This window comes from Akebia trifoliata, chromosome 4, assembly GCF_017979445.1.
Source record: "Akebia trifoliata isolate Shusen 1 chromosome 4, ASM1797944v1, whole genome shotgun sequence".
NCBI classification, from domain to species: Eukaryota; Viridiplantae; Streptophyta; class Magnoliopsida; order Ranunculales; family Lardizabalaceae; genus Akebia; species Akebia trifoliata.
The window spans coordinates 7275887-7296550 of NC_141378.1; the positions used below are offsets into that span (position 1 = coordinate 7275887).

At 35.2% G+C, this 20664-nt stretch overlaps 1 protein-coding gene across 2 annotated transcripts; it reads right to left on the reverse strand.

Moving 5' to 3' along the window:
* Window positions 1–5853: 5853 nt before the first annotated feature.
* PARP1 (poly(ADP-ribose) polymerase 2) lies at window positions 5854–19567 on the reverse strand. 2 transcript variants are annotated; one of them, XM_086438992.1, is made up of 21 exons: window positions 19456–19567; window positions 19183–19335; window positions 17959–18008; window positions 17665–17848; window positions 16412–16598; window positions 15963–16305; window positions 15315–15510; window positions 15065–15229; window positions 14697–14757; window positions 14470–14533; window positions 14116–14370; window positions 10480–10717; window positions 10263–10378; window positions 10089–10165; window positions 9809–9966; window positions 7764–7955; window positions 7557–7665; window positions 7258–7340; window positions 6876–7013; window positions 6542–6724; window positions 5854–6142 (listed from the first exon to the last, which is right to left on the reverse strand). In XM_086438992.1, the coding sequence occupies exons 2-21, from the start codon at window positions 19324–19326 to the stop codon at window positions 6095–6097; spliced, it is 2991 nt and encodes a 996-aa protein (XP_086295118.1). In that variant the 5' UTR covers window positions 19327–19335; window positions 19456–19567; the 3' UTR covers window positions 5854–6094. The 2 variants fall into 2 exon arrangements, with proteins under 2 accessions (XP_086295118.1, XP_086295117.1); XM_086438991.1 differs by lacking the exon at window positions 19456–19567 and having other exon boundaries at window positions 19183–19446.
* Window positions 19568–20664: the final 1097 nt, after the last annotated feature.

Consider the following 20664-nt stretch of genomic DNA (forward strand, 5'->3'; position numbering starts at 1 on the left):
TTAAAACTTAAAATCATACATCATAGATAAGATGTTGTGTGTTTTCGGTTGCTGATGAAGTTGAGAAATGATTTGGTATATATAGGTCCATAGTATTGTTGTGCAACAAACCCATGTTTCAATTTTAAGTTTTTTTTCATGGGTGATTTGCATTTTATGTAACCTATCATGAAATTAAGATAATAAATTTTTAAGTTTCAACTTATTAGCCATAATTATGTGGGTGTGCCTGTCAATATTTTCAATTCGGATCGGATTAGACACGAAATCCAATCAATTCTGATTGGATAACTTCAGGTCTAGATTGAGGATTTGGGATATAATAACGATCCGATTTGATAATCTATTGGATCACTTATGGATCAATCATGTCCTTATTAAATAGGATCCCAATCTGATAATTTTTCCGATCTAGATCCTAGTATCCGATAAAAACAATACCCGATCTAACAAGGGTTTTATCTGATTCTTTTTTAATTGGTCTTGATTCGATCCGATCCAATCCCAATCTGATTGGTCTTAAATCAATACTATCCATTGTATGGTTTTATATTCGTGATTAGATTATAACAATTGATTTTCCTTTATTTTATTATTATATTAGAGGAATGCTGGTACATGAAAAATATACATTTCAATAATTACACCCTTTTCCCCCATTATCACAAGGGCACGTTGGAGACCCAACTTGTTTTGTCTTACACGGATTACAAGTTTTGCTGATTTTTGTGACGGTTATCTCTTCGGGCAAAGAAATCATCCTCACAAAAAATAAGCTCATTCTTAACTTCTAAATCATGTAAAACGATGGTGAACGTATTTGTTCTTCAAATTAGATAACCAACAAAATATTAAAGTGCAACACCTTATATGATCACTATTAAAAAAGAAAATTATTAACCTTATTTGTTTATTGTTTACCATGCACCCGACACCTTCAATTGTTAAGATAGGGTTAGATGCATTCAATATATTCAAAGTGGGAGATAGGAGAGATGAAATAGTGATTTACAATTAGAGGTGGGAGAGAAAGAAAGAAAAAAAAGATTTAAAAAAAAAAATTCTACATGAAAGAGTGAGAAAATGGTAGGCTTCCTTCCTTTATAGATTTTTCATTTGAAAAGAAAAGGAAAATTCTTAGATAGAAAGGTATGCTTTGTTATTTTAGATGTAAGATAATTTAATTTAAATATGTGTATGTTGAAAAAGATTTTGCTCGCAGAAAAGTCATTCCGTTATTTCACATAATTCCAAACCATCCAATCACATAAACCCACGTGTAACAAGAATATCACTGATCTGTAAAATTATATTCGTTAGATTTTGTATAATTGATCATCCGTGATCTTGTGAAATCTTGAATTGACTTTTCTGTAAGTTAAAATCCTTCATGTATGTCTATTGATTCGTTCAACATGAGAATCCAACGAACAATCAAATGCTAATAATGTTTTTCTTATAAATTTATCTCACAAGTCAAATTGAAAATCATGATCAATCAAACGCTTAGCAAACAATCCATTATCCAGATCACTTTTACATGAGAATCCAATGAGCAATCAGATGCAAACAATGATTTTCTCATTGATTTTTCCCTGCAATCAAACAAACCCTTAGTCAAATTGGAAATCATGATCATTCCACTTATCAAATTTAATATTTTTAGGTATCATACCCAATGAACACTTAAGCTCATAAAATAACACTTTTTTCACATTTGGTCATAATTTAGGAGTAGAGATTTGGCAAGGAGGGACCCTTTAGTTGTAAGTTAGGTGCCCAAATGACAAGCCTTTACGTTGTTTTAGGTGGGCAAGCTGGGTCTAGGCTGGACCCATAACACATGTTTGTTTATTGTATTAGGCACTTTTGTCCAACGCTAAAACCATTTTTGTTCAAGGCATCAACCCCAGATGACTGTCCTCCCAAGCATCAAACTATTGGGTGCATCCATCTTGTGATGGCAATCCATCGGGGCTGGGGCTGACATTATCATTTTTAATTTCTTTGTCAACTTGTGAGATGTGTCAGGACTCGGGACCACAATGTGGGTGATCGAATTAGTGATGGATGGATTGTAACACTATTTACCTTGTCTTGACGGTACCACGTGGACATTACAGACTGAGAAAATTTGGAAATAAAGAAAGTCGTGCCTCAGGATCGGAACAATGTCTCATTTTTATAGCAAGATACAATGTTTACATGACATTTTTTTTTATTTAGAAATTAAACATATTGGATTGTGGTGTCGTATAAAAACAATTTGATTAAGAGTCCAATTGTGTTTTAAACTTTGGAAGCTGACCTCTGTAGCATAGGGTTCTTGTAGCGACCCTATTGCACACTTTCAATTATGCCCCCATCAAAGATAAAATTAGATCTCACACTTAGTCATTCATTTTTAAAGAGATGGATCTGCATAAATAAATAAAACTTTTTTTGATTTTTTTTTAATTAGATCTTAAGTCATAAGTCGTGATCACAAGAGGCTGAGATGTTCCAATATGATGTCTAAGTGGCACACTTTAGTTGGAGATGAGAATTTTTTTTTTTTTTTTTTGTTTTTTTGAGGAGTCTTGATGAAAAAGCTCTCTAATTTCTAAAATGAATGTTGAGTGTACATTTTATTTGATTCAGATGACTGCAAAATATAATCAAAGACTTATAATTGAATGGAAGAGGATGATTTATTTAAATAAATTTAGATCTTTGAAATGAGCCTTCCATGATGATTATTATTGACCTGGAATTCTGGTAGAGCTTGCAAAACTAGGGAAACCCCTCTTTATTTTATTTTTATTGGTTGGCCAATTGAGATTTTTGACGGTGTTTAACTAATAATTAAATATAAATTATTTTATAGTGAGTCAGAAAGAGAAAGGGGAAAGGTTCCTTTGACTTCAAACAAACACAAAATAAGGGCATCTAATACTTATGTTGATCGGTTGGTTTAAGTTACGATAAAAGTGTCCTTGTACCTTCTTAATTGTCATATGACATTGTTTGACTAAGAATCTTCTACATATCATTATTTTAATCAATATCTATTTTATTCATTAAATAACTTTTATAATCTCACTATTGGGATTTGGAGCATCTACGACCATTATTTCACAATTAATTAATCACATAACCCTTCAAATTTGGAGTCATTCTACATCTTATTGTCATACATGTAGCAGGAATGGAAATATGAACTCAACGACCAGTATATATATATATATATATATATATATATATATTATATATATATATATATATATATATTATATATATAATATGAGTCCCGTTCGGCACCCTAAGTTTTACCACACACTTTAACAAACGCGTTTTGTCCTACATGGTTAGAAGTTTCGGAATGGACTGATTTTTGGTGAGGATGATCTCTATGGTGAGGAGATCATCCTCACCAAAAATCAGCTCATTCCAAAACTTCTAACCCCATCAAAAATGATTTACAAAAAATGGACGGTCCACGATTTTCAACTTGTAAACATGGGGCTAAACATTTCGGAATGGGCTGATTTTTGGGGAGGATGATCTTCTAATCATAGAGATCATCCTCACCAAAAATCAGCCCATTCCAAAATTCTAACCCATGTAGGACAAAAAACGTTTGTTGAAGTGTGGTAAAACTTAGGGTGCTGAACATTTCCCTATATATATATATATATATATATATATATATATATATATTTGCTTCGAGATACACATCAAAGATCAAGAACCGCTAGTTGGATCAGTTTACTGCCTACTATAAAAATCAAGAAACAAAAACTTATTCATTTAGATAAATTATTTACTGGGAATGTCCCACTAATCAAAATAAATCTCAAAAAATCCAAAGATTAATAAGGGCAAACCACTCAAGGAGAAATGGAAGAACAAGAACAATAAAAGCTCTTTTTATTTTAAGACAAATGCCAAAAGAATTGCCCAATAATAAAACAAACCTTAATAACTTTCATCTCTAACTGTTCAATATCACCAAGGTGAACGGCTTATGAAGTAGAAAATTATACTTTTATCACTACAAAGAAAAATGTCTAAGAACCTTGCTTTTGAGCTCCATGAAATCAGGCATTAGGGCCTAATCAGGTCCAACCTAGCACGGCCAATACTACATTCTATATTAAAAACTAAGAGTGTCCCCAAAAAGTATTGAAACGATCCCTGAACACAAACGCATGGTTCACCTGATTCGATAGGTCTTCTTAAATTATGCAAAAACACAAATAATAATAAGTCATAACATAAATGCAAGAGTCAGCTAGCTTAGTTGGTAATGTCTTTCGGTGATGATACCAAAAACCGACAAACATACATCGAATCAAAAGTTTCATCCTATTAAATTTTAATACTGACATGTCATCAAAGAACAACCCAAATAATATAATTAGGTAGGTTGTTGCATGTATACCAAAGGATGTGAAGACTGAAGAGAACAATGTGCTTTTTGTAAAACGATAGATACCCGAGAATGAACAAATTGAAGTTTGATCGAGGCTTGTGTTGAACACAATGTCCTTAAGACAATTTTGTTTCCGTAACTTGGTACACACGGATCAATAAACAATTATCTCCCAGGATACAACGATCACACGTGTAGAGGCAGTAGTACAATCTATACGTCTAGCGTACCGAACGCTACTGTTTCAACGCACGCACCCACGTGAAGTCAAATTGATGAAATTTGCACCCCCCCCCCCCCCGCGTGCGCACACATCTTGTGCCCGCACACGCATTAAGAATATTTTGGACCAATGGATCAAATCCTTCTTGAGTCCATGGGTCCCTTGTACACATATGTGACTTATCCAAGTCTCTCTCTCATATACACTTAAGTGATATAAGAAGTTCTATATAAGAACTAGACAATTTTCTTATTCTTATTCGATGTGGGACTAAAGAATTTCTCTTATAAACTCAATAATCTTATAAACCACGTACAACAAACCATGGCTAATAGGGATTCTTAGGAGCCGATTTATCATTCACCCAAAATAGATTTTTGACAACTTAATACATGAAACTATTCTCTTCAAAGAGATGAATAAGTTTCTAAGTGGTCCAGCCTCAAAAAACTAATGGGACCCACTTGAATCATAGCTCAAATATCCTTACTTGGTCACAAAAATCTGGATAAAAAAATACAGATTTTTCCAACACTTTCATGTTGTTCATGAATCTCTTGTTCCTATTAGTCATTAAGCACATATCCCGTTGTCCCAAAGACTTAACACTTGACTCACTTTGCAATGTCTGCCAAGCCAGCAGACAACAGATCTTCCATCCATGACACAAACAGCTCTTAAGAGGTAAAATCAATTTTCTAACTAACAAGATTGGTGAAATCAGATCAATTATGTAAATCAGAGGACTAGGCAATATACCAATATCAACTAGGTCCAACCAATGGGTTCATCAGATTATGACATAATTATAATTATTAAAATCATTTCTTTACTATTATATAATGAGAGATGGCAAAGGACAGACTTTGCCAACACAATTGTTTAAAACTCCATGCAAAAACAAACCAAAAGATCAACTTTTTTTTATAGTGATAATGCCCATCCAAATTAAAATTAAAAATATATAAATTAGACTTACACTCTTGTATACTCAAAATTTAGCCAAACTTTTATATGATGGAAAAGATTCCTTCCGCATGAATTTTTAAAACTCCTGTACGCATATGTTACACATCATAGCAATAAGATGGTCGAACTTGCAACTAAAAGACCTAACTATTAAAACTTAGCATATACAACTCCAACGTGACCCATTAAATAGTGGGTCCTAACAACCTACATGTATGCTACCAGATAAAAGTACACAGCAAAAGTATAAATCAAGGATGGATGGATGAACCTGATTCCATTTTCAGACACACAATATTAACATAAACGGTATTTGATTCATCCAAAAAACAGAATTTTTAATAGATCTCCATGAGGCTCCCAATTTGATAGAAGAAACAACACTATTTTTATGACTCCACCCAAAAAGACCATTTCCTACTTTTTGCACAATAAAAAACGTAACCCATGATGTGGAAAAGAAAGCATCACCGACCTCTATTTTCTTCTCACCTCTTGTGGTGAAACCTCACCTTCAATAAGAACTGCATCTTAACCTGTCCAAAACCAAACTTCATAATTCAGTCACGATCCCCAAGGATAAATGCATGCTATATGAAACAAAAATAAATAAAGAGCACTAAGCAGGTATTAAATACTCGACTTTATTTATTTTTATTTTAATAGGCAGAAATTTGACTATTAATATATTACAGTTATCATAACCACATGTTTCTGATGCTACTTGCGATAATAAACCAAAGCTGAACGGAAATCCATCCCCAATACTGTGTTTTTCTTCCAAAACCAGTATTACTGAACAGGCTGTAAGCCATCTCTGTCCTTGTAAATAGCTCAGACACAAAGCATAGTACTACCAGTCATGGTGGTTACATGTAGAAATTTCATAACTCGTAAATTAGTACTAAAAGAAATAAATGTAAAATAAGACCAACCTGAGCAGTATCATAGACAATATACTCGTTGTACATTAATTCAGAGGCCTTAATGTTTGATGAGACAGGTTTCCCACAAGGCACGGTCACTTGATCCCTCCATTTAACATACTCTGATTGCTGAGGTATCATCTTTCCAAGTCCTTTAGTTGAGTGCTTCCCTTCCGGAGGTTTTTCAATATACTGCCAGGAGATGAAAAGTTTGATGAATATTGTAAGTAATTTCAATGCAAATATGCACCTGCATGCATACTTCACATGCATGTATCTTAAATGCTTGTTCACATGTGCAAACAAAAATATATGAGAGAGAGACTATGATTTGTGGGCTTACCAAGGCTTTCTTGAGCTCATACATCTCTCCCAAGGCCACTTCACTCAGAAGCATTAGACCTACTGGATTCTGTTTGTCCGTGAAGCAATATTGAGCACTCTTGCTCACCATGTCAGCAAAGTAAACTCCTTTCCCAAACTAATTACAGAAATTGGAATTTGTTAGTCATATATGGCATACATGTGTGTGTGTGTGTCTATATATGTCTGGGTTAGGATAGGGGGACAACTATCCACTTTACAAGATCCAACAGCACCCAGTGGTGTTGTAGAGAGCATTGAAAAAATTTACAACATCCAACTAGTGGTGTAAAAAAAGTTGTAACTAATAGTTGCCCCCAAATCCTGACCCTATATATATACATATAAATAGAGAGAGAGACCATATAGCCAGTTGCTGGAGCTTCTGGAGGTGCTATTCTTAGTCCTTGGTTGAAGATACCCACAAAGTTCGTCAACCGGGAACCTGCCAAACACAAAGCTTTCAGCTTTATTTTCTTAGGTCTCGCAAATCGCAAAATTATGTCAGATAAAATGCGTCTCATTGTGCTAGAAAGAGTATTGGGTGCTCAAACAGTGTCCCACCAATCCTGATTTTTGGCAAAATTCAAAGAAATAATCTCATCGGCCGGGCACGGTAGAACTCCTGTGTTCTGTAATTTAAACAGCGGTCTTGACTTACCATGCCAGAGAAGCATCTTATTCTTAAGTTTCTCTCTGTAGGGAGCAAACTTGTCAAATTCACCTTCTCTTTCAAGTGTAAAAACATCTTCAAGTTCAAGAGTCCAACCCTAAGGAACAGTCCAAAAGTTAGATAAGAATTAATAAAATGAAACTAGAACTCATCCAATCAAAACCATCAGAAGGGAACATCTGTTGTTTGACTCACCGTGTGCGTGGGGGCATGAGTACTACGGAGATACTTCTCAACTAACTGATAATCTTCACTATCACGAGGCAGAGGTGAAATGTTACAGTGGAGCTTTTTATACTTCTCATCAAGGGAGTCATCATTGTCGACATCAAAACCAACCAGCCTAGAAGCTATTTCAATGTCTTGAAGAGCTTCCAACATTTTCACCTACAATGGAGTACATAAAAGAAGAATTGTCCAAATCATTCCATAGACCAGATTTTCAGTTACACAATAACTTCCGTTGTCCTAGAGAGTTACAGTTACTTATGTCTGTTCAACCATCATCATTATTGGTGACCTGACAACATTTCGCCATTCAACACTATCTAAAGCCACGCTGCCATCAAGACATGTATCTTCCTATATTAAGGACATTTATAGATTCTTACTTGTATTTTTGAGTTCAAAACTATATTGGAGAATATCAACATGTTGATTATTTTTAAACGTCCCACACAATATTTTTTTTCCAATACATTCCAGTAACTACTAAAATAACGCTGACTACCACAGCAATGTTTGCCTTGCTATTGCAGGTCTTGTGGAACATATGTTCCCAAACATTAGACCGTATCTTTTATTCTGGAACCAAACTACGTTCATTTTATGCTTTCTCATTCTTTAGAAAGTGGGTAAAGTTAAAAAGAATGCAGATCGACTTTTGGATAGACTTGGCATCAGTCCACCATAAGAAAAGTTTAGGAAGTTGGTTACTCTTAAAAATTTTGCACCACGTACTTGTTTTACTATAACTCTCAAATACCTTGGAGTGTCAAAATTCTTTTTTAGGAATGCAAGAGTGTTGACAGTAATGGTTAGGGGTAGGAGAACTGTGCTATCAAAATGCACAGAATTCAGCAACCTAAAACGGAGGTGAAATCAAACTGTCAATATAAAAAGAACACAGGGATATCCTATTTTGCAAAGCAAAGCCCCCAATAAAACAATGCAAATACAGTTATGAATTGATCCAAGTGAGATTATAAATCTCCAAACTTACATAATAACATGCCATTTAGAACCAGCGTCTCTCTGGCATGACAAATAACTGAAGAAAATCAAAAACTAGAAAGAAAGGATCCAGTCCTTGATTCAAACAAGTAACATATGGTTCAAAATGTTAGAATAGTCCCACATCGCCTAGGTACTATTGGGAGGTGCAATGTATAAAGCGGGGGCAACCCTCTTTTTTCTAAGCCGGTTTTGTGAGGATGAGTCAGGCCCATGGACTTTAACATGGTATCAGAGCGGAGGACCTCAGGGGTGGGTAGGGTTAGTATCTCCAGTCCTGTGTGGAGGGGGAGAGCTGAGTGTCTCCAGCCCTGGTGTTGAGGGGGAGTGTTAGAATAGTCCCACATCGCCTAGGTACTATTGGGAGGTGCAATGTATAAAGCGGGGGCAACCCTCTTTTTTCTAAGTCGGTTTTGTGAGGATGAGTCAGGCCCAGGGCTTTAACACAAAATACCCACCAATAGCATGCTGACTCATTACTAATGAAGACAAATAAGAACATCTTTGCCCTTCGTTATTTTGAGCATGTCTTTAGCCAAAGAAACCATTGAAAACCAATCTTTACTTATTCATAGATTTCGTAGTCAAATTTGGGGAAAAACATCAACAAATTGATTAGTTTGATGTACAAAGCTCTTCATTTCAAAAGTAGAATTTAAGAGCTGATGTTTGAGCCCATGTTAATTCTAAGTAAACAAATGCATGCATTAGATTATACTCAGAACTCAGAATTTTCTTATGCCCATCAAAAAAATAAATTATACTCAGAAGTCAGACTCAAGATTTCTACCCCTCCAAAGTAAATGATAGAAAATCAATAAAAAACTTCAAATAGAACTAACGACAAAAAAGAGAATGAGAAAAGTAGTTCAAAATAGGATGTGGTGACTGGTGGCATAAGCTGATACTATTAATAACAAGTGAGCCACACAACCTCTAATGGAAGCCTTGAAATTATGAATAAGCAGGGAACTAACAAAAATACAATTGTGTGTAGCATCCCATACCTTAGACCTAAAATCATCTTCTTCTCTAATGACATGTGGATGAATCGAAGGGATTAAAGTGAAAAAGCGATTGCTTGCATCTACAAGCAAGCTCTCCTTAATAGATAAGTTCTGACTACTGTTAAAAAGATTCTGTATCTCTGTCAATGCTTCAAAACCTGAAAAAAAAAATAACAATTTAAGCACGCGTGATAATAAATAAATAAAAAAACATTTCTACAGGAAGTCAGTGAATGGAGTAGCTTAGTATCATAATGAAAGATTTTAGCAAAACGCATACCCTTCTGGATGTTACGTTTGCTCAGCTTTCCAAGAGGCATTTCAGTCATATTAATCTCGAATTCCATCATGGCAGCCCTGCAAGTAGTATGAATAGTTGTTTTTGGGCACATGATCATAGGACTACACTAAATTGATCAAAAGATAACGAAGTGGAGGAGAACCAGTTCATTACCTGTATGTTTCTACATTAAAGAGCATTTTCATCAATTCTTCTAATGGAGGAGCCAGTTGGCTCTTTGTATTGCTGGGATTTTTCTTCTTCAAACTCTGTTTGTCGACCCCATAATCCTAAAAAGTCCAATACAAAATTGTGTAAGAAAACAACCGATACATCTCAGCAAGAAGCATTTAACATTTCAGAAAACTTAAGCAAAGAAAACAAATCATACAATGTCAAGTGGGAAGAATCTGCCAGGCTGCTTCTGAAAATTCTTTTTCTGTTCCCATGCTAACCAAGAATTCCCTGTCTTCTCTGCGAATAACCGTTTAAATTCTTCGATTGCATCAGATTTTGACATCTCTTCCAATTTGCTTCCACCAATCTTATCACTTCCAACACGGCCCCACTTGCGGAATACATGACAGTCGGACCCTTTGTCGTCTTCGATGACTTGAAGAATATAGTAACTTCAGATAAAATGGATAATATGATTAGAACTCAAAATTTTAATCAAGAATATAGAAATTTGCAAAAAAAAAGAGAGCGGGGGGGGGGGGGGGGCAGTTGGTTTAAATGACACTTTAAAAGGTAATGAGATATCCCTTGCAACAACACAACCAAAGAGACCACTAGGTTCATAAATCAAATCCAACTTGCTACAATAAATACACAATTAGAAGAAAAAAAAAAAACACTAATGTGGAAACAAGCTGTTGGGAAGTAGATCTCCCACTAAAATAAAGGCTGGCTTAGCTGCTCAGAGTGACTAACACACACCACAGTCCTTTAACTCATCCATGCAAATAAAAGAAACTTTAATGGTCTGATTTTCAACCAACATAAGTTTCAAACTATATTTATCACAATGTAGACACTTCAAGCTTAACCCTAATATAGAACAGTCATCACAAATTCCAATCAGGTGAATATCTTCATTTCTTCCAAGGGCAACTCCGAACTTTTATCCTGTACCTTCACATGGAAACGTTATTTGTATTCTGCACATCTCAACTCATTGCACGTCTGTTAACTTTATCTTATGTTATATGCTACTTCTCATCTTCCCACAGGTTCCAGTACCTCCTAATGCTCATCTAAGGAAGTCTTTATCCCTCTCTTTTTTAATATAGCTCTACGTGTTTGGTTAGTTGAATCTAGGCCTGGTAACTATTGGGTTTCTACTATTGGTGCACCAATTTGTCACTGAATAAATGCGCCTAGACTATTGCTTCATAAGTCAAGTGCAGTACAAATAAAGACCCTCGGTGAAATGTCAGTGGTAAAAAGATGCTGTGGTGAATACACTCACTGGGAAATACTACAATTGGTGACGTGACATCAACATCAACATTCACATCAACATCTGCTATCAAAGGTCTACATAGGAAAACACCCTGGTAAAACCTGAAATCCTAGGGCAAAGAACAGTAGCATGCAATAACCAAATCCCCGAGGATTTGATTAAATGGATCAAAATCCCGTTAGGATTTAATCTAAAGATTAAAACAGCTGTTTAAGTTAGATTTGGTAAAGAGAGAACCACTTTAGAAGGTACTAATGCAGAAACTTGTTATGATACCAAAGCTTCTTAACGGTAAGATGTCTATCACAGAACCTCATACATTTGGAGAAAGTTCTTAAAAAATTAGAAAGAAAGTAGAAAAGGAGAGAAAAATACACAAATAGAGAGGCAAGAAACAAGAAGAGAGTGACAAAGATTGAAGTGGAGGAACTTCCCACCTCAATCACATCAAAAGAAAGATAACAGCATCAAGACACCACCAAGGAATCATTCCTCAAAGTTGAAAAATACAGCAATGCTGCCTTTAACAAAATTCTCATTCAACCACTAAGACCATGGGGGATCCCCCCTTAAATGTATTCATAGAATTTTTTTCACCATTACCCCATTATGAAACTGCTACTAAAATAGTATGTCCTACCTCAAGAAAAGACCATTTTCTAAACAATGTCAAAAAAAAATAAAGACAATAGAAACATAAAAGAAAACATAATGGACCCATGATGAAATCATCCATTTTTCACTTTATTCCAATATGTTCGCAGCTTGTGTCATTTGGGGTACTAGGAGACTGTCTCCCTCATTGAATCTGTCAAGTTCATCCTTTTAGATTTTCTCTGGATGCTGAAATCTGGTTTATATTTGACCAGTAGAGTTTGTTGGTAAACTCTTCACATTTTCCACACTTCGCAGACTGTAACTTTTCACATTCTCAAAGAGTGGGGAGAGGACGGGTATTCCCTATATCTTCTGTTGTGGTATTAATGGTAGAAAAGTTAAATTACTAACTAATATTATTATGGTTCAAGTGTGTAAATAATTTCAGGATATGATGGTCAACACAAAGACAATGAAACAGTTCAATCCCAAATTAAAGAGCTTCCTTGGTCCGTATTCTTGGGACTTCAGGAGGTCTGATGAGTCAACTCCAGCTTACCAGCCCAAAAGAAAAGGCCCGATTCACAATGGGAACGAAGTTTATTGGGATCTGGGTTTCAAGAGACATTTCAACGATTGGAAGATTCAAGAGGTGGCATCCCTTCTAGATCTTCTCCATGTCATCCAATTGTGCCATCTGAGGAAAATAGAAGGGAGTGGAACGAAAATAGGGAGAAAAACTTTTCAGTGAGTTCCTTCCATAAAGCATTATTGCCCAAATACGACTTCATCTTTACAGTGTCATCAGTTTGATCTTCCCTTGTTCCATCTAAAGATCTTTTTTGTTTTTCATCTGGTTGACCTCCTTGGAGAAAATTCTAACCTTGAATAATATTATCAAGTGTGGTTTGCCTATACTAAATTTGTGTTCTCTTTGTAAGGCGAATGGGGAGTCCGGGAGTCACATTCTAATTCATTGTTCCTTTGCTTCTAAGATTTTGGCACATTTTCTATACCTTTTCCATGTAGATTGGATCTTCTCACAATATGTTTTGTCTTTATTCCATGGGTGGAGTTTCAATGTATTCCCTAAAAGAATAAAAATTCTTTGGTCCATTGTCCCTTCTGGGATTTGTTGGGACTTTGGAAGGAGAGGAATAGAAGTCTTTCATGGAAATGAGGAATCGGTTAATGAAGTGATTGATTCTGGACATTTTGGCTTGCTTTTTTGCTGACACAGGCTGAGTAAATATTCCAAAGGAGTGTTCTTTGAGGATCTTGCTTTTAGATGGGATGCTTTGTATACTAGTTAAATTTGTATTCTTTTATTCTCTTTATGTGTTGTATTCTTTCTTTCTGTCGTTCTTTCTTATTGTTCTTTTGTACTAAAAAGGGGGTCACCGTACTAAAAAAGGGGTCACCTCGTCCTTCTGTTTCTTTTTTCTTTTCTTTTTTGAAATAGACCATACTTATCAAAAAATAATTTATTATAGGTAATGCCAAAAGTAAAACTCTGCTTAAACAGAGATAAGCAGCATACCTGCATCGCATTTTTATAATGTTCGCAACAAAGTGAACTCATCAATTATGATTTTCATCAATGTTTCATGTAACCAACTGAGCCAAGTGCAACTATGAAAGTACCACATGATCCAGTCAAGACACATTTAACAAGAATGGAAGTATAAAATCTAAGAACATCCATAGAAGTTACCAACTTAGAGAGCAGGCATCTTCAACGGTACAACCCGTATATTGGGAAAACCTAGCAGAACAATGTAGAAACTACAATTCTAATCCATAATCATGTGTTAGTAGTAAGAATGGTTCCCATTTATGGACATTTTGATAATTATTATGCTAGTACAATGTATGATATCCACAAAAAGCTACAGCAATCCATGCAAAATGTAGTATAATAAACTTAAAATACAAAATGAGGATTTTGAAATAAATTAAATCCACCTGTTGATGCCAGTTGATAGGTCAGACATGCTCAAGGTCGTATTGTAGATGCTTTTCCCAACCTCAAGAATGTGACCTGAATCTTGCAGACCAGACGATTCATGCACCGCACTACTCCCTTTGACTTTCACAGTTACCATACTTCTCGAAGCTTCGCCATCAAGTTCAACTTTATACTGCTCAAATGGAAGCATCTTTTGCATTTTAGCACAGTCAACTAAATACTGTTCCCTCACAATGGGTAATTTCATCCTCCTGTACAGATAGTACCAGTAAATCTTTACATGTCCAAAAACACCCCTCAACCAAATACAAATAACCTACTTCAAATGCGTATATCAACAGCAAATCTACCTTGCTTTTCTGAACTCAGGAGTTTCATCATCTAACTCCCCACTCACAACCAAGCATTTAGTGTCTGCAATATAAAACACGACAGAGAGATAGCATTTACATTAATTCATATCAACTCAATATTACCAGAGAAAGAGAGAGAGGAAAGACAGATTCCATATCCAATTCCAGAAAATTAGAGAACGGACAAGTATTGCAAATCAAACTCCAGCACATGGAATGCATACCTTTCTTGATCTTGGCATGAAACATTCCACCTGCACCCTCAATTTTACTCCTCCATCCCTCCTGCACATTGCCTCTTATTAAACTTAGACCCAAGTCCAGTAAATCAAGGTACCATTAAAAGCACTTAGAAAAAAAAAAAAAAACAAACAGGCATTCTTAAAGATACTGTTGTCACCCAAACATCAAGAAAAAGAAAGAGTGAAGTACTATATTTTGCAACAAAATACAGATTCTAGCATCAGCAGAAATCAGGATACTGTCAAAAGTGCTTAAAACAAAAACAAAAAAAAAATTGCAGATACTGTTTACTCGTAAACATCATGTAAAGAAAAAAATGTGCCATATTAAAATAAAGGATAGATCCTACCATGGATTCCTTGGGTACTCCCACAATTGCGACTTTCAAGCCTTCCAATCTTTCACTTTTTGATGATGGAGACATTCCTTTAGCGACTTGACTTCCCGGAGTATTGTTGGAAGATGCTGGAGGCAGAAACCGAACAGGTTTTTTTCCTTTTTGCGATTTAAACCACTGCAAACAGTGAAGCATTCCAGATTTTGTTAACGAAATAATAGTCTGTATACACTGCTGTTTAGAATGTCTAAAGGTTGTGTACCTTGCAAAGATATTGATTACTTGTTCCTTCTGGAATTTTCCACTTGCCCTTAAGACGTTCGGGTTCAGTAGCAGAGTAAGAACATTTGCTCCACTCTGACAAATACCCATGGCAACGGTATTTACTTCCAGAGTAACGAAGAGGACCAGAGCAAATGGGGCAGCTACCCAGGGCTCCAAACAGCATTCCATCAGCACTTACCAAGAAGCACAGAAAAGAAACTGTTAGGTTCACACCTAACATACTAGATGATGGCAATATTTTTCTACTGGAGTATCATCATCTCTAGTGATGTATAAAATGATTAATAAAGTCATAAAGTCATTATCAAACAAGTACTTTCAAAGAGAGAAGAGTTAATTATAGGTCACAACTTCGAGCATAAATTTAGCTGTCAAGGATGCCAGTGAATTAGTGTCTAGTTCGTAGTTTCAGGACAAAAATAAGAATGGATGTCAGAAGACAAGTGCTGCTTAGCATAAATAATTGGGAAAATTTTACGAAACCTAAGTTTGAAAAATGAAGACAGTTAAGCATTAAAAGTCTTTCCGACAAAGAAGAATACGTATAGAAGTTTTAGAAATAAAAATTGAATTTTATACTGAACATGAACACACGCACACAAAAAAAACATTTGATTAGATATACCAATGGTCTCGCAAGTCAAATTCTGATCCTGCTGAATATTGATTGTTGGCTTCAAGCATTTCTCGCAGTTCTGCTACTGTCACATGCTTTTTGAGCTCATCTTTTATAGCCCACAATTCTTTACTCTGAGCTTCCATCTTACTCTCCAGATCAGAAGCATTTGCATTTTGATTCCCCGACTCACTGGCATTCTTTTCTGTTGGTAATCTGCTAACGGAAACATTTCCCTCAGCTTTAGTGATTTTTGACTTCTGGTCACCACTAACATTTCTTTTACGTTTAGTTCCACCTTTGGAAGATTTTTGCAGAAGTTCTTCATCCTCCTGTGCCTCATTTTTCAAAGCTGAAAAGGACCTCAAAGTTTTAGTAAACAATAAAGCATAAAGCCTCGAAATATTGTTCAACCAATCATCAGCGAGGATCATATAAATGTAAATGGAATTTCATACCACTTTTGGAGGTGGAAATGCCTTTTTTAGCAACTGAACGAACAGCTTCCCGATCAGCAACTGAAAGGCTTTCCCAACCTGACAATTTCTCTACTTCGGTAGATGGAGATGACTCTAGAAAACATTTGGCATGGTGCCATGCCAAGCCTCTGGCACCTTGTCCATCAGGCTTGGTAGATATGCGGACCTAAACAAACCAAAATGTGACAAGATATAATCAAAAGGAAAAAGTATTCAACTATTATCTAACTTATTTCTGTGCATCAATAAATATATTGAGGGTGGTCTTATATGATGAATGGAGTGACTAAGCATTCAAAGCATATACATCCTAGAGCAAACAGGGTTGTTGGTCGCATTATGCAAAACTGAGAAAGAAAATAAGGACATTACAAATATGCACAAAGTATATGTCAAGGATTGTACCATGGTTTAAATTCCGTTTCAAGGCACTGTCTCAGTCAAGGGAAAATTGAAACAATATACGAAGGCAACCTTGAGATAGTCATCCAATGTTTCGTTCCGATCCCAACAAGATGAAGATGTCTGTGTGAGACATTCCAAAATGACACAAATTTGAACTATGGATGGAACAAACCAACTCCACTTTGGTTGTTGGTAGTCATCGCCTCTTTTAGAATTTTTGTTTTTTTTTTTTTTTTAAATAAAGAAAATTATGAAAAAAGTGGAGAATTTCCATAGCTGCAAGCCCACATCACTACTTGTCAAGACAGCAAAAAAGTGAAAAGTGCCTTGTCATTAAATAGGATAACTCTTTCGATGAAAGGACTTCAAATGTAGTAGTTATGCATGAGGATAGCATTTTTAAAGTATTTTGGAGAAGAAAAGATATTGAATTCTTCATCTCCATTCAAAGCATCTTTCCTAAAAGTAGGTCAATAAATGATGCACTGTGGACACTAAACTAAAAAACATACATAAAGTAACACACTCTTGTACTCAAGATGAAATTGTCTAATTTGGCACATCTCCTTATTAATTTCCCTCCAAACATTTATTTCTCACGTATGGTAATGCAAAACAACACCAAAAGGAATTGGTAATCCATTATCAGCTTAAAAACTCAACATCGGCTTGAGAATTTTTCTTTTCACATCGTCTTTCATGACTAACCAGTTCCTCAGGACTTACAAGTCATAAACAATTACTTCTTAAGCAGCATAGAATCAGAAACAATAATAAGAAACCAAGCCAACCAATAGATGAAAAATCAAGAAGTAATAATGACCAACCTCGCCTTTCATAATCTTCTGATTGCATTGCCGGCAAGTAGCGCGAGAAGTTTGTGAAACCTCAACACCACATTCATTTACAGCAACAGTTGTAGTATTTGAGGAAACACCACCCTCTATGAACTTTCGTATCTTCTGCTGATCTTCCCACCGAAGTGAATCGATTCCTTCAACGTCGTCAGGGCTGAGATTATAATACAAAAACATAAAAGTAAATTATCAAATGAGCAAAACAATTGAATTCAAATAACTTCTCCATTGAAAGTCATGGTAAACAATTATGATAATACATACGATTTGATCTGGTTTGCTTTCTTCAGTATGCAATCAGCGTGATTCCACATCTGGTTCAAGAAACAAATATAACTCAGATTTTCTTTCACTGGTTGATAGGTTTATTAACATAGCAGAAACGATGAAGAATAGATGCCAAAAGAAACAATGGCAATTTCCTATAACAAAGAAAATAATGTGCAGAAAAACAATCTATTATAGCTCATAAAAATTTTCTTCAGCAAAGCAAAAAAGGTTACCACACCATAATGATAGAAAAACATAACAAGCTACACACTTAAACTCAATTCGTATCTTAGAATTACAATCGGACATTGGCAATGAAACATCTTCCAGCATTCAAACTAAAGAAGAACACGAGTTTGGTAGCACATTCTTTTAGGCCCCCAAAACTGCTCAATCCAACAGCTAGAAAATCACCCATAACATATAGAAACTGCCATTTGGACTGATTTTTGGTGTGTAAGTCGTCCCATAAAAAGGTAGAGCAAACATTCGTGAGTGTAGGGAACTTGACGAGTGATGGTGGTCAACTTCAAACTCTAATGTCTGGGGGAGTACGATCCCCATGACATCTAAACACTGTACTAACCTGATAAAAAGACAACTATCTCCCATTAGTGATGACAAATAGAAGACACTTAAAACAGAACCCTTAGAACCCGGACTCTCTATATGGTAATATGTGCAAAATTACTACATTAACAGAATAAAAAAATTATAATTTAAAATATCAAATATATATATATATATATATATTTTATCGGTGTATAACTGTATATAACCAAAGATATCACACAACTCTTTGAACAAAATCCTCAAAATACGGAGAAATTTACACACCAAGAAAGAAACCAAGACATAGGTTTGGCGACGAGACAACTACTAAGCGTCCATTCCCCTTGTATTCCAAAATCCAGTTTGGAATTTCAACCAAACAACATAAACATCAAACATTGACACATTCTTACATTACAAAGTCGACAACTTTATCAATGTGAGATCAAAATAACGAAGAATCAAAATGTTTCTTTTTTTAGGGTACGATTATAAAGCATCGTATGGGGTCAAATGGATACATAAATTTCTGAAAGAAAATGTAAAAGAATCATTCAAGAAACCCGTTCAAATAAATACCTATAATCAATCGATCACACATTCAACAATGTTAAAGAAATCAATCGAAAGAGAAGTAAAGTTGAGATGAAGGAGGTTTTTTATTACAGGCATGAAGCCGTCGAATTGGGTAGCTTGGACCATTTTCCCTAATCTAAACTTCTCCTTGTCAATGGTAGTCTTGCAGGTTTTGCAGGAAGACCTAGATGACTTCGCGTACTCGGCCTTCCATGGCTTTGGTGGATTCGCCATTTCCTTAACCTGCGCACCTCCAAAACCAAAACCCTCTCTGTGTATTATTTATGTGTGTGTGTGAGAGAGAGACAGAGAGAGTGGAGAGTGGAGAGTGGAGAGAATGTTTTATAGTTTTCTGCCTCTTACAGCTTCTCGTATACGTTTCGAGTCTCTTGGCGCATTTTAGGTCCCTCCCTCCTTTTTGCTCATTCAGTGTTGTTCCTCTACTCCGGGAGTTGAGTAACATTATCCAACTCCCAATAATATCGTTTTTTTAGCCTCTCACCCACCTTGATTGCTAATTTATACTCATTTGATTTGAGTATTTCAATCAGAAAAGGTTTTTGGAAAAAAGGAAAGTGCTGAAGTAACATTAAAATTGACATCGATTCTCACATTACTAACATGAATGTGTGTATGGCACCTTATGAGTGAAAAGCATATATAGTTATGTGTGCACCTTCGCATCAGCAATGTGAGAATGAAAAATGAAAAATGGAAAAAAAATTATTGATAGGTAAAAAGCCCATGATGAAATAAATAATAGAATATCATATATATACAATATGGAAATTCTACTCATTTTGCATTCATGGGCGGAGCATATTATATGGTAAATTCACAAAATGATGAATGAATAAATACGAAAATATTTGATTCAATATGAAATTAGTTGATTCAACTACTGAATTCAACAATCATTAAAAAAAATCTCAAATTAATGATTTATTAGGAGAAATTCATTATCAAACAAACTGGATAAATATTTTTAACAAAGGATTAAATTCAATGATCTTGCAACGCTCGTTGCTTTGTTTGTGCTACATCGAACATTATTCACTTTATCAATCATATGGTCTTCTCTAACAAATTTGTCACTTTACGTTTTTCCTCTCAAATAAAATGATATTTTTGCTGTCATCACCAAAGAAGGCGATGATGAACGTTTTATATCAATCATTTAAAATTTTGCATCAATCAACCCATGTCTCTGCAGTGCTTAGGGGCCTGATTGATTCATATTGTAGGTTGGTCCACACATGGTTTGATCCTATCATATACTTGAGATAGAATGGAATGGGAGAATGAAACATGATTCTTTTTAGAATTGATTGTTTTTTTACTTAACTTCTAAATTGATGTTTCATTGTTGGATGTCTGGTGTCTCAGATGTTTTAGTATTTTGTCTAAAATTTTATTTTATTTCTTCATCACCATGTTAAAGTTTTATTCCAATGTATTAATCAAAACTTGACCAGATCATCTCAACTAGATTGAATTTTTTTTTTTATTTTATAAGTATAATGTATTAATGTATTAATGAAGGGGAAAATACAAAGAGGCCGAGGAGGCCTC

What these genes read in the sequence shown, in the direction of transcription:
- PARP1 (XM_086438992.1), bottom strand. Translation starts at nt 19,326, where the DNA reads ATGGCGAATCCACCAAAGCCATGGAAGGCCGAGTACGCGAAGTCATCT. An exon ending in GATTCTTCCCACTTGACATT is followed by an intron (nt 10,379 to 10,479) that starts GTATGATTTGTT and finishes TGGACTTTTTAG; the next exon opens with GATTATGGGGTCGACAAACA. An exon ending in CAAACGTAACATCCAGAAGG is followed by an intron (nt 9,967 to 10,088) that starts GTATGCGTTTTG and finishes TTTTTTTTTCAG; the next exon opens with GTTTTGAAGCATTGACAGAG.